This window comes from Haliaeetus albicilla, chromosome 18 (genome assembly GCF_947461875.1).
Source record: "Haliaeetus albicilla chromosome 18, bHalAlb1.1, whole genome shotgun sequence".
Lineage (NCBI taxonomy): Eukaryota > Metazoa > Chordata > Aves > Accipitriformes > Accipitridae > Haliaeetus > Haliaeetus albicilla.
In genome coordinates, this window is record NC_091500.1 from 21024829 (window position 1) to 21038722 (window position 13894).

At 36.0% G+C, this 13894-nt stretch overlaps 1 protein-coding gene across 2 annotated transcripts in view; it reads right to left on the reverse strand.

Annotated features, from left to right (window-relative positions):
* The window catches only part of SNTG2 (syntrophin gamma 2), a 312891-nt gene that overhangs the window by 121164 nt on the left and 177833 nt on the right, over positions 1 to 13894 (reverse strand). For both annotated transcript variants that reach the window (XM_069805899.1, XM_069805898.1), the window contains exons 5-6: positions 12003 to 12046; positions 11846 to 11887 (exon numbers count right to left, since the gene is read on the reverse strand). In XM_069805899.1, coding sequence (XP_069662000.1) covers positions 11846 to 11887; positions 12003 to 12046 — 86 coding nt within the window. The remainder of the gene's footprint in view (positions 1 to 11845; positions 11888 to 12002; positions 12047 to 13894) is intronic.

Genomic DNA, 13894 nt, shown 5'->3' on the forward strand with positions numbered 1-13894 from the left:
ATGACCCCCTTATTCCATGCCCCAAATTGCCCGTTTAAAGAAATAAGGGTAACAGCAACATATTGGGAAGACAATACACCTAATCACAAACTAAATAAATCATATTTCATACATAGAAACTAGTCATACAAAAGTTGATATGCAAACCCCCCTACACTTCTTTTCCAATATCCAATGACATTGTAGGTTGGAAATCAGCTAGAGTAAGAAAAGTACAATATGCTAAGGTTTTGCCTTTGTTCTTTTCAAACATCTTTAATTTTTTTTGAGGAAACAAATGTGAAACTATCTAAGAAGAAAATTCAGAAAATGCCTAAACTATTTTTAAAACATTAAAATCATTTCATATAAAAATACTTTGGAAAAAATAAAGGGACACTCAGTGGGTACCTGTAAGGATGGATTTCCCTCAGTTATTTCACAGCATAGCCCTGCCAATTTGTTCTAGAGAAATCTCTATCATTTTCCCCTTCCTCCCTCTGCAGCTCTCATGAACAGACAGGATCTGGAAAAGGGAAGTGGTAATGTCACGGTTGTGAAAGTATACACCTTGATTTTATTTCCTCTACAAGTTTTGATTAACTAAGCTTTCTAAAAACATATATATGAGAAGGAAAACCACTTTAACTCTAGGTTAGTCAACTGCATATTTCAAGTTATTATTTAAAAAAAAATAATTATTTAATAGTTACTTGAATGAGATCAGGGAAAGTACCAGCAAAAGCCCTTTCAAAAAGTCACTAGAGCAGATTTTCTGTGCTTTCCTACTGCTCTTCCTTTTCTTTCCTCTCTGACATTTTCCTGAGACTTGTTTGTCATCTCTCTGGAAGCACAATGGCTGCTTTGTTTGATTATTCTATTTCATATTTCTTTAGGTTTTCCATGACAAAGCATACACCCCCACAAAAATACAACACACACTTCTCAACGTGTTCAATATAATTTTTACGGAGATTGATTTCTTATTTCACTTCTACTGCATCTGCATCACTTGAACACATGGCAATTCCTGGAAATACAGTGTGACACTGAGGTGATTTAAGACACTACTGCTGTTTCTGTGCAATACCACATACTTGTTTTTAACTTGCATTCATACAGTAAGATGTAATTCCAGCTAAACTTTGCAGTAATGTATATAGACTATTTCAGAAAGTGTGTACAATTTTATTGTCTTTTTTTCTTTTTTGTAACTGTTCATTTTTAAAATGCTCTTTAGTAGCATCCACCTGTTCTTCCAGTGTGTCTCAAAAAAAAGAACATGAGGAGCACATTGCTTTTGTTAGGGTGTGCAAGTGAGGCAGCAAGGGATAGGGAATACAGAAGCGCAACTTCATTTAGATGGAAACCATTTATAACACCACTTTCAAACTCTTAACAGAAATAATTTACTAAAATGAAGAAATCTAAAAGCAAATTTTGGAAGGTACCAAGAAAATGGGAGCACCATGCAGCTGAAGAAAAAAAGATCAAACAGTTCCATGACGTTAAAAGGAATCAGACAATCTTCGCATGATGTGAGAAAATCTCAGTTACTGGTTCCTCTGGATCTGGCAGAATTACCATTCCAATATGAGCAGAATATTTCTTCTATGTTGACCTAACAACAAAATTGCAGTATAAAGGACTAACTATTCAAGTGAACCATGCAGAGTACTGCTGAAAGTACTGCGAATATTCATTTTGGCAGCATTAAGGTAGTTCTCCAAGAAATGAAACATGCACAGTTTTTCTACATAGAAAAATATTCGTCTTTTCCTTCATTTAACTGGTCAAACTCTCATTTTATACTTGTCATATTTCAATTAAACTGTTCTTTTTTTTACTTCATAACATTTTCTTTGTTGTGTGAAAGAGCATGTTCAAATTGAAAAGCTTCCTACAAGAAACACTGAAAAAGTTCAGGGAATAACATGAAGCTAAGCATCAATTTTAGGTCAGAAAAGTGTGTATGTCTGTAAGGGTGTCTATACATTTTAATGTAGCAACTACCTGGGCAATCTAGCAAAACAGTGAGCATTTCTCTTGAACTTTGATCTGTACTGATGATCATTTCTGGCAGGAATCTTAAGGTATTAAACCCTCTATGGATATTAAAGGAAAACTTTATTTTTACTTTCTCCAAACGTCACAAGGTTGTTGCCTCAAGTATTACTGAATTATGTATTCAAATATTAATGTGTAGTTAAATTTACAGAACATAACACTGCAGTTTTCACTTTGTAAGTATATATCTTAATTTGTTTAAATATAGCAGTACATTAATGGTTTTAATAACAGCATAAATCAATAAAAACTACTCATTAATATGACTATGAGATATTATTGCACGGTAAAATAAGTAAATCACAAGAATGTAGTCGTGCTATGTCACAAGCACCTAGCAAATTGACAAATTATTTTAAAATGATTTTTATTATTTTATTGATTTTTATTAATTCATCATTGTAATTCTAAGGCTTTTATTATCTTATAAAATTTGGTATATTTGTTGAGCAGTTAAGCATTACATACCTTTTTAGGTATATATCTTCTAATTTTTTTTCTATTTGACCTTTTTCTTTCTGATATTGTGTGGGTAAAATTCATAATCTATGTTCTACCACTTGTAACTGAATTCAAAAAGATTGTGCAGAGAACTTTAATTCTAAAATAGGTAACACAGAATTGATGATGGAATAAGGGATGAATGAAAATAAAGTTTCAATATCTCAAGGAAGATAAGAAATTTTCAGATTTATTCCTCGTGTCTCAATGAATCAGCCTATTGAAGCACAAGTTCATCACTTCCTGCCAGACATGCCAATAACACACTAAATAGTATTACAATAAACATCTGCAGTTATCAAAGATCTGGCAGAAACACTTGATGACTACTGGCTAAAAGCAGTTCAAATTCTGAAAATCTAAAACAATCCCCATTGAACGGATTCTCTGTTTTAATGGATATTGCTTCCTTAGTGATTACCTTCCATGAGACTATTCATAAATAAAAAGAAAGAAATGTTTCTAAGTACTTTCCTGGGTCAGTGAACAAAATTCCAATTAGATTAACATTTCTGTGAAATACTAAAAGTTTGTGAAACATACTAATTTACTATAAAAATATATGAATAAGATACAGTAAGAAAAAAATGTCACGTAGCACCTAGTTCTTCATTTTATATACCTAGACCCTCCTTTCTGCCTTTTTGTAAATATGTAAGAGAGTTCCTGTGCATTTGTATACCTGTGCAGTAGCAATCAGTGGGATTTCCCTTGCTATCTCCAATCTTGCAGATACAACCTTGTGGCAACTCAGCTAATGGCGGAAAGGGCACTTTGGAGAAAGTTAAAAGGCCTTCTACAAGCTAATGGTGGGTTTTTCTGTTGTTTTTATTCCCCAATGTATAATAACTAAACAAGCCTCTTGATAATATTATCTTGATCTTGTTTTGCAGAATGTGGTTCTCTTAAACCTCTGTTGCATAATCACTTGCCAGGCACACATAAAAATCCACTACAGAATTTTCTCTTGAGATCTTCATCAAGTAAAAGGCATTAAATTCACCACTGTTATGTTATATGATAGATAAATAAGGAGATTTGAATGACACTCTATAAAATATATTCTACCTTCTATATTGCTTAGGTATATAAAACCCCTGACTGTTTGGGAATGCATCTTTTCAGTTAATCTAATCTAAATAAAAAGAAATTACTAATGATATGACTTCAGCAGAACTTGCTAAGCCGTATACACACACACTCAGAGATGTCTGTAGATTTAGAGCTGCAAGTTATGAACAATGATTTCAGAAAAAAGAAATATTAATTCTGCTTTGGGATTGCCTGCATTAAGCTACTAAATTTTAAGAGAAAACTAAGGGTTTTTTTTTAAATGTAGTAGAATGACAAACATAGAAATAAATTTCAAGACTGCAATATTTATATAAAATTACCATTTTATATAATGTGACAGAATAACAATCATTCTGTTATTTTCACAAAAGACCGTGTTGTGTTTTTTTTTCCCCTAGGAATAATTGATGATTTAATACTTTTTAATGCAAAAAAAGATACTAACTGTTATGATAAAGAACTGTGTATCTTTGCATTTTGGTAAACAAACCATACTCCACATTGTCATGCAGTCTTTGCCCAAGTAATAGCAATAAAAATGCAGAAGGACATCAGGATTTTACAAGACAACTAAACACAGACAGATTAAGATTAGCCAATAAAATCTTTGCTGTCATTTTGTTTGTAGAACCCAAGTTCTGCCAACAAAAGTCCAAGAATGAATTTTATTTGAACAAACACAAGCTGCGGAGTAGAAAAAATGGGAATATATGAAAGACTTAGTTTTACATTGTTTCTTTAAGAATTACAGAGAATGTGCATACCATTTTAAGTTTTTTTTTTCCTACTTGAAGAGTTCTCTATTTTAGTATGATGTAGAAAAAACCTCAACAACCCCTAAATTTTCAAGTCCTGATTTTCAATTAAGTTGACAAATTCCAAATAGTAATGAAAATTAAAGAAAACCAGCAAAGACAGAACAAAGTCAAGAACATCATGTAGTGATGACTCATGAAATATTCTGCCAGCCTTCCACAAGTAGCAGCCCAGAAAAGTCCTTGAAGCAGAAATGGTTTCCGTGCATTTAGCAAGCCTTACTGGACTTTTCTTCAGTCTCTCCTTGAATTCATGTGAAACTCCAGTGTCTGCAACAGCTTAAGGACTAGAAACTGGTCTAGTACCTGTTCCACTAAGTCCTCATGCTTGCTTTGAATCTCAGTCTTGGATTCATTTGACACCTCTTAGTTCTGGCTTCTCTACCGGCAGAGACAGTGAACAATCTGTCCTTTACTGTTCCTTTCATACCACTCATTTACAGGCCTCCATAATCTCTCATCTCAACTACCTCTTTTCCAGAGTAAAGTTCTATCTGCCGTCTAGCTATTCATTGTTTAGAAGCTATCCTACATCTTTGATGCTGCTGCTGAATGCCTTGTTGCCTGCTCTGAACCTTCTCCTTTTACACCCTTTGAAGTGAGGGGATCAGAAATACCATCAGTACTGAAGATACAAAGCCACATTGGATGAATACAATGGGGTTTTTTCAGTTCTGTTTTCCACTCCTTTCCTAAAAAACCTCTGACAATTGATTAGCTTTCCTGAATTCTTAAAGCCTGAAATTTTATTTCACAGCTGCAGTGGTCAGTTTGGAGCCCATAATTTTGTATGTGAAGTGAGGACCATTCCCTCCCACATGTACTGCTTATCTTTCATATACACAGATTTCACCTTCTACTGTATTGCTACCGAATCACTGAATCCTACTGTCAGTCTTCACAGGTCTCCTTTATCTTTGCCAACCTGAATAATTCTGTTGAATCAGAAAACTGTCACCTCGTGTTTCATTTCCTTTCACAGTTTATTGTGAATGTCTTGAAAAATGAAGTCCCAGCCAAGTGGACTCTATGGGGGTATCCCTTCATTGTGAATTTCAACCAAATTACTCTTCCCCTCTGCTTCCCCCTCTCCCCGCAGAAGAACTGACTGTTCCTTTTGTGTTGTACAGGGTGATAACCTGATTAGCCACCAGGGAAACACAATTATTTTCCTCTCAGGTGAACAATACAGAAACTATATTAGTCTCCAAATTAACATTTTCTGTATGCACAGTCTCTACACACTAATTCACTATTTCTGAAGATAAACTCATTTTTCAAGGAAAATAAACTATTTTCAATTCTCCACAGCCTATTTTATTACCTACTGTAAAACTGGGATTTTTCCTCAGTCCTGAATTTGAGTTATTTATGTTTCTACTCATACCCTTCGCCAGAACTAAGGTATGATAGTCACAGCTTGAAGAATTGTGTAGAAAAGCAAATTCTAGTAATTAAAAGTGAAAAACAGGAAAGCCAGTTCATTTTGAAATTGTTGCTGACAGACCAGCTAGTTGTTTGGCTTGCAGAGAAGTAATCACCTTTTAACTTTGCTGGAAGTTCAAGGGTCAAGAAACAAAACTACGTATTTGGTACCATCAGGATCAGCTATCTACCTAAGCATCTCCAGAGTGCCAGATGTGAAGATATCAGGTAGCAGGCAGAACAAACTGGCCTCCTTTCCTACAATTCCCAGATCTTGTAGCCTTCTCTCCCATGTATTTACCCCAGTAGGTCGTAAGCCTTTAAAATCTGTGAGCCAAACTGACAATTACACATAATCTTCTATTTAGCAAAATGCAGGTTATCTGAGCTTGTCCCTATTCAGTGCACCTCCTCACATGCTATAAGGTTGAACTGGCAGATATTCTGAAATGGTAGAAATTAAGAAAAAAAGGGGAAGAAGTCTAAACACCAAGGAATCCAGACATGCTACTGTGAAACAAAACAAAATAAAAAATGAGAAGAAAATGCTTGAAAACATTTGTTAGAGGTACAATTAAAAAAAAAAATAATATCAAACCACCAAAGGAAAAACAAACAGGAAAAAACCAACAGCCTAACACCAAAAAACCCCAAGAAGCATTTACTTGCTTCTACCCCTTAATGGCTTATCACTATGGCTGGCACTAGTGAAGCAATTCAGTATCTCCACCTTTACCACCAGCATCCCTTTGGTCAGCTCAGGTCAACTGTCCTGGCTGTGTCCCCTTCCAACTTCTTGCCTACTCGCAGAGTACTCACTGAGAGAGGGAAGAGCAGGGAAAAAGAGAAAGCCTTGATGATATGCAAGCACTGCTCAGCAATAACAAAACCACTGGTGTGTTATTAACATTGCTTTAGTCACAAACCAAAATACAGCATCATGCTGGCTGCTATGAAGAAAAAGAACTCCATCCCAGCCTGACCCAGTACAAAGTCCCTTGGATGACACAGTACAACTCGTAATCTTGAGTTAGGTATTTACAAAAGAGGGCTTCACCACCCAGAATGCAAGTGGCAAGAAGTGTGTTCAAACTATATTGGAGGATGATGTTTCAGAAGTCCCATCTTGAAGTAGATGACTGAATACGTAAGACATTATGGTGCCAGATGAAAATAACGCAAGCCAAAAGAATTACTCAATAACCTTTGACAGGCTCCCATTGATTAAGTACTTTGCATGACGTTAACAATGTTAAGTGTAAAATGCAACCCAGTGTGAATCGAGACTACCCAAGCCTCATTGCTGAGTGTCCAGAATTGCTGGAGTGCCTCACCTAACCTGACTGACACACTTAGAAAATAGGGCCCTCTTTCCAGAGGTAGAAGATGCAGGTATGATTTTCTAAAAGTTAGATGAGTCCTCCATCCTTAACCTCCTACTTTCTGGACAAGTACCCTTAATCACTAAGCTACTATATTAACAGCTTAATAGATTGTAACACTACTTTCTTCAGGGGTGTTTCTAGGTGCCCAAACCTACTGTATTGTACGTAAAACTCAAAGCTGATAGTTTATATGGTCTCTGAACCCTAAATGGAACTTAGGGGTGGGATTTTCTATTTTGCATACATTAAAAACCTTACATATGAAAGAAGCCCTTTTTTCAACCAAACATTATTTCAGTTCTGGATCTGTGCCATACCAGAAGTTTAAACACATCCACTTTCATCAAACAAAAAGGCACAGAGATCCATGGACCCTCAAGAACGTAAGCTGAAGTATTCCTTTTTCTTAAAATTAAATGGATTGCTCAGAGTTATTCCTAAATTCAATATAAATTTCACTTTAGATGTTTATGTGCCATGTTTGTGTGCAAGTGCACACACTCTGGGCCTCTGTAATCCAACAAAAATAAGATGAGAAATATTAACCTCCTGACAGGTAGCAGACAAGCACATCATCATTGACCTGATCCACCTACAAACAGCAGCTACTGACGAACAACTGATTCCTACAAGCTGAAAGCTTAGGGACATTAAATGAACCCTTCTTTTTGAAGCATTTCTTTTCAATTGCAAAACCATAATAAGGACATTTTTATTTTGGATGAGAAATCTCAACGATTATTTCATAAAAATGCAATGACATAATTTTGATAAAAATAAGAAATAAAACATCTTCCATTCTCTCAGGGACTTTGGCAGTAGCCTGCCTCATCTCAAATGTCATAGATCAGCCCCTTCCTCTACCACCTGACCCATTTATCTAACCCCACTCTGATTATGATAGCATGCTGTGGTAGTAGAACAGTCTCTTTGGAGATCCATCTCCTGGCCCATTGTGATCTCTCTTCCTTCTGGAGCTTCCTTCAGCCATATGGCCTACAGTTGTTCCAGGAAGTTTTGTTTACTGCTTCTACTGAATTCCCATGTACGGGGAAAAGAGCAGCATTATGCATTTCTCTGTCATTCCTCACCACTGCAGCATAGCTGTGTTACATTGACAGTTTTGGAGTGCTTCTTGGTACTAAAAAACAATCCTTAAGGGATCTAAATTACTGTTTTGTGGGGAATAACTTTCAGGAAGTTTAGAGTTTTGTATGTGCAATAACAACACAAGCACCAGTAGGGCAGTTCACCAACGCACAGTAGACCTGACTCTGTGCTTTACTGAGATTGTCTGTAATTATTCTAGAGATTCAGCCTGATGGTATTAATCAACACTGAGAAAGGGACTGCAAGATCATGCGGCTGCACTTTATCTTGACCTAGAGAGATCACCTCCAAGCATGTTTAGCTCCTTTGCCCATGTAATTTCTGCCTTGCTGATAAGACTGTCAAAGCCCATGTCATTTATGGTTGCTACAGATGCTATTCTGAGATACAGTTGTCAGTGAACCAACTGATAAATGCCAATAAACAGGCAACAGGGGATAACAATTTTTATCTATACTGCCTTGCACTGCAGACCGGAAAAGCACTGCCCACGGAGTGAATGTGAACTGGCTTTATCTGCATACAGTCAACCCGATAAATTAAATAAACCCGTCAAAAACTAACCACTATTCAATAAATTATTTTGTTTCAGGTTAGACCAAACATTGTGGTAAACTGTATTTCAAAACTGCATGAAATAACTGGAAGAGTAAAAGAGAAAAAAAAAAAGCATATTATTGACTGCTGCTTTTCTTTAAGTCCATGAGAATGGCAGGTACCCGCTACATTTTCAAATGAAATCCAATAAAATTTTTGTAATTATAAGGCTAGGTAAGAATCCTTAGAAAAAGCCTTGACGCTGCTAAACCTTAGGCCATTTATTACCAAATCAGCATTCAACAGTGCAGCAGAGGCAGTGGCCTATCAAGGCTATATGGTATAGAACGGTTGCAAGTAAAGTATAGGAGAAGGATGGGGATGAGGTATCAGTGGTTCACGTGAGAGTAGGCAGCACAGGGAACAGATGCTTTGAAACATGTTATTGCTAGGAGCCATTTGGATACACCTGCTCAAGACCTGCTGATTTGTTTCAGTGGCTTCCAAAATTGACAGGTTCCCAGCCATCTTCCATCTTCTGTGCTTTTCAATGCATTAGTCTGAGTGTTGCTGTGGAAGTGATTCCCCAGCTGGGGTAGAGTACGAAGTGGAGGGGAAAGTGCAAGAAATGCTGCCAGAATATTGGTCTAAGATATTTATCTTAGGCCCACTGGAGAACATGTGATGGTAAAAATATTCTGGAAATTCAGCCAGCAACTTCTGGCTTACCTCTTGTCTAAACTCTGATAGGTAATATAGAGTAACTTCTGAGTCATGCTTTTTTATTTGAGGTTTGGCTGCAAGCATCTAAGCACTGAAAATGCTACAGAAGCAGCATTCTTTAGAAGAAGAAAGTAGTTCCCCATTTGGTTTTTTTCTGCAAGAGAAGTCCTTACCATCTTAATTCTATAAATCAATGTAAAAACCATTTTAATAATTTTCCTTTTAAGCAAATAAAAAACTCACTGGAAGGCCTTGGTTTGTTTCTTGAACATTACCATGAAAATGAATGCACCAGTGAGAGTCAGCATATTGTGCTAGACCTAGTCACCATAATTCCATTCTTCATCTCAAGATTCCTCTAAACTGAACATCACCAGATTCAAAAGCTATGCAGAATCTGTGAATGCATTCCACACTGTGCTGTACAATCCTGGGCAAGGGGCCTTTTCAGTGTGTCACAGCAATCCACACACACTGGCTTTCCTATGAAAACCAAGATACAGAAATGGATGCCTTAATCAACTCCCAGCCTGAAGTTGAGATCTTTGTATGTTTTCTGTATTCTTCTCTTTCTTGATATGGGTACGGTCATTAGATACAAGATTTCTTTATTATGATTATTTATTACCTACAGCCTTATAACCTCTGGGAGTACCAACTAGGAATTAGGATGTGTCCGATATGTGCACTCAGGCTCGAAGACAAGAAGTGCATCTTAGTCCTATGGATACCATCAAAAAGAGCCAATGTTTAAGCATATTTCTTGGTTCCTAATAAAGAAAATTCCACAAAACCTGATAAATAGCATCTTAAAATGACTTACAAAATAAGATGAAATTGAAAAACATGTAACACCACTGCTTTCTCAGTTCCTCCCATTCTTGTCCCAGCATTCATTTAGAAACACTTTAACATTGTATGCTATTGTTACTATCTACACTTCCGTAACACTTGAGGATTCTCAACATGAAACAGGAGCACTGCCCAGTGCACCACAGCCCACAACAATAATGTATATGATACATAAATATAAATAGGGCACAACTGAAATTCTTACATTATTTCACCAAATAAAATAACCGAGTTCCTTTATACATTTCCCATCAGGAATCCCCATGTTCTCACACAAGTGCACATTTAGAAATAGGGAGCAAAACATTAATTAGATTTTCTGTTTTTCAGTGCATGCAGGGGTAAGACCTGCAAAAAGTTGAGTCCCTTTCAATTGAACTGAAGGCAATGGGAATCAAAGTTTTTAAATACCTGAGCAGGATCATGACATTCACCCCACGTATTCTAATTTTTAAGTGCTGTTTTTACAGTAGGTTAAATCAGATTCTTTACTAAACTAATTCAAGCCCTGTTCCTGCAATACTAAGGTGGTAAGAATTTTATTACCATTTAAATGTACTACCACAGCAGGTGAACCCTTTAGGAGCACCTGCAATCCCAATGGATCAGGCACTATACAAAAGGCATAGTCCATAAAGATTATATCTGTGCATACACATATATATGTTATATATACATTATACATACATATATATGTTATATATACATATACATTTATATATATATTAAAAAATATTCAATTTATTTGCAACCTCTGAAAGGCTAATTGTGGTGATGCAAAGGACATTTCAATACCTACAGCAGCATCATAAAAAAGATAATGTAAGTTTTTCATATTTTCACCATTCCTTCTTAAACAGTAAAGGCCTTTTAATTTTTTCTTTGCATTCTATTGAATTTTCATGGCAAGCAGCCCAGTCTACAGTTTACAGGGGAAAAAAAAGGAAAGGATCATGTGATAAAACTGATACAGTTCCTATTCTGGGAAGAGCAGTTGCACTCTGCTGAACAGAACAGAGGTAACCAACCAGGATTTTGCATTTTTGCCTTGCTTTGTGCTTTGAAATATTTATTTTATCTAAGGGATGTAAAAACTATAATTAACAATGATGGAGACTCAACTTTGGAGTAGTACATTTGTGCCACAAGTGCATATATCTTACTATGAAGAAGAGTCACAGTAAGAGTGCAGAAACTATGACAAATGCTAACAGCCAAAATTAAGCTTTTAATAATCATATATATGACAAACCTAACTATAGCACTGTGTCTTTATAGTAAAAAAGAGTAAACTCGTATGAAGCAAGGCTAGAGAGAGAACAGTATCGACACAGGATATTCTGTACACTATTAAAAAATCAAAGTGGAATGACTTACCACTTCTTCATGGGTAGCACTTTCTACATTTATACCATTAACCTAAAAACAGATACAATAGGGAGAAAATGATTTGCAATGTGTAAATTAGTTAATGAAATAAACATAAAGGCAAGTATGAAACAAATGTCTGCAGAAAAAGTGAATGTTTACTGACCTGTATTATTGCATCTCCTATAAATAACATTCCTGTTTGGTCAGCTGTGGGATTACAGAAGGAGCACATTTTAATTGAAAGTAGTACTGAAAAATAATGCTATATTCTCTTCCAGCAATAGGTTTAGCATGCTGTTTGTAACCTTCATTTGAAAGTGACTGGGTTGTGAAAATACCAATAGCATAGCAATCAGTACTCATCCTATAAAGGTAACAGATTCCTAGCAATTTTAAACAAATTAAGAGAGTTACTTTCCACGCACAAAGAACTTATTTAATATGGAATACAAATGTCATTTCTCACTAACAAAGGATTTCATTAAATTATGTGGAAAGCGTGATTCACACTTTTCATTATTCTTCCACAAAAGGGAAATAGGAATTTCTGAAACTACTTAGCAATTCCTTTCCCCCTGAACAAATTTACAGGGACTGCTATAATTAAAGAGGTTGTGCCTAGAATTTAATACAACTCTTTAACATGAAGTTTGAGTTAGCTTTGATCCTCAGAATAACAAAATACATTCTTCCAGTCTGTAATTTGCATGTTTCCTGCCTTACAGAGTTAATGGGAATAATGTAATGAAACTGCAAACAATTCTGCACAGACACAAACAATGACATTTTTTATGTGTACTCTTTAACTTTTACATTTTTTTACTTTTTAGTCAAATTTGAGCATGTTTATCTCTTGGAATGTATTACTTAATTGAAAGTAAGGCTCTGATCCTGTAAAGACTGATATGATTAAATAAGGCAATTAGTCTTATATATGATCTTGTAGGGTCACAGCTTGAGGCTTTGAAGAATGTAATAAATGTTAACAAAGACAGTATTTTGAGAGATAGAAATAGAGGTAAAAAAGAAAGAAAAAACTGCATAGAGTATTCTCACCGTTTCTGCAATATAGCTGTTGCCACAAGAAATGGACCTTTGGTACAAAATAGCTTTTTGTTATCTTAAATTTATCATTCTAATAGATTTTTCATCACTCCTTTGGCAGATAAAATATAACAGTTCATTAGTCATACTTTTATCGGTACTTAGGAAAGATTTCACCACTTATTTTGAATTCCACGATACAGGTTGTATTGAAGGTCTCTACCCCACTTCTTATCCTGCTTTGTATTTAAAAACATGCACACAATTTGTAATAGCTGGTATAGAAAAGAGACATCTATGCACAGAAATGCAACTGAATTAAAGCAGTTCAAAAACATCACGAAGCAGTGCAAAGCAGCCTATATTGAGTACATAATTGCTAGAGGCACTGAACATTAGCTTGGGCATCTCAATACTAAGCTTCTGTTCAAGATGTTAGTAATACATATACCAACAGTGAAAAACATGTGAATCGTTTTTAATTCAATGCTTATGTTAGGGCCATTGGGCTGCTTTAGGCAAGTGGGAGCATACTTGAATTGGAGACAGAAGGAAGAGGGTGTGTTTGAAATTCCAGCTGCGGTAAAGTATAAAAGGATAAAGTCAAAGGGTGCGTGCCTTGCCCACTGTGTGTGATTGACTCAGAACTGAGTGCAGAAATTTTGGGTATGTCTGAATTGGCAAGTGATGAGGTAGAACATAGACAGATCAGGAACCAAAGCAGTTGGTGCTGAGGCTCCTTACACCCACGCTGTATGGGTTTCAGGGATTTCAATTTAGATCAGTTAGACTGGTCTCCCAGCCTGAATGCTCCCAGATGATGTGAAGCTGCTAAAGGAAAGCTAGTGCACAAAACTTTGTTTTGTGGGCCCCTAAGCAGCCCATCCTAAGGCACACCAGTGTCACAGTGATGCACTCCTGCTGCCAGTAATAGCTACAACATGTCACAATACACAAAAGCAGACCTTGTTTGCAAGTAATACAATGGTCCCTGCAACTTGAATCAATGCA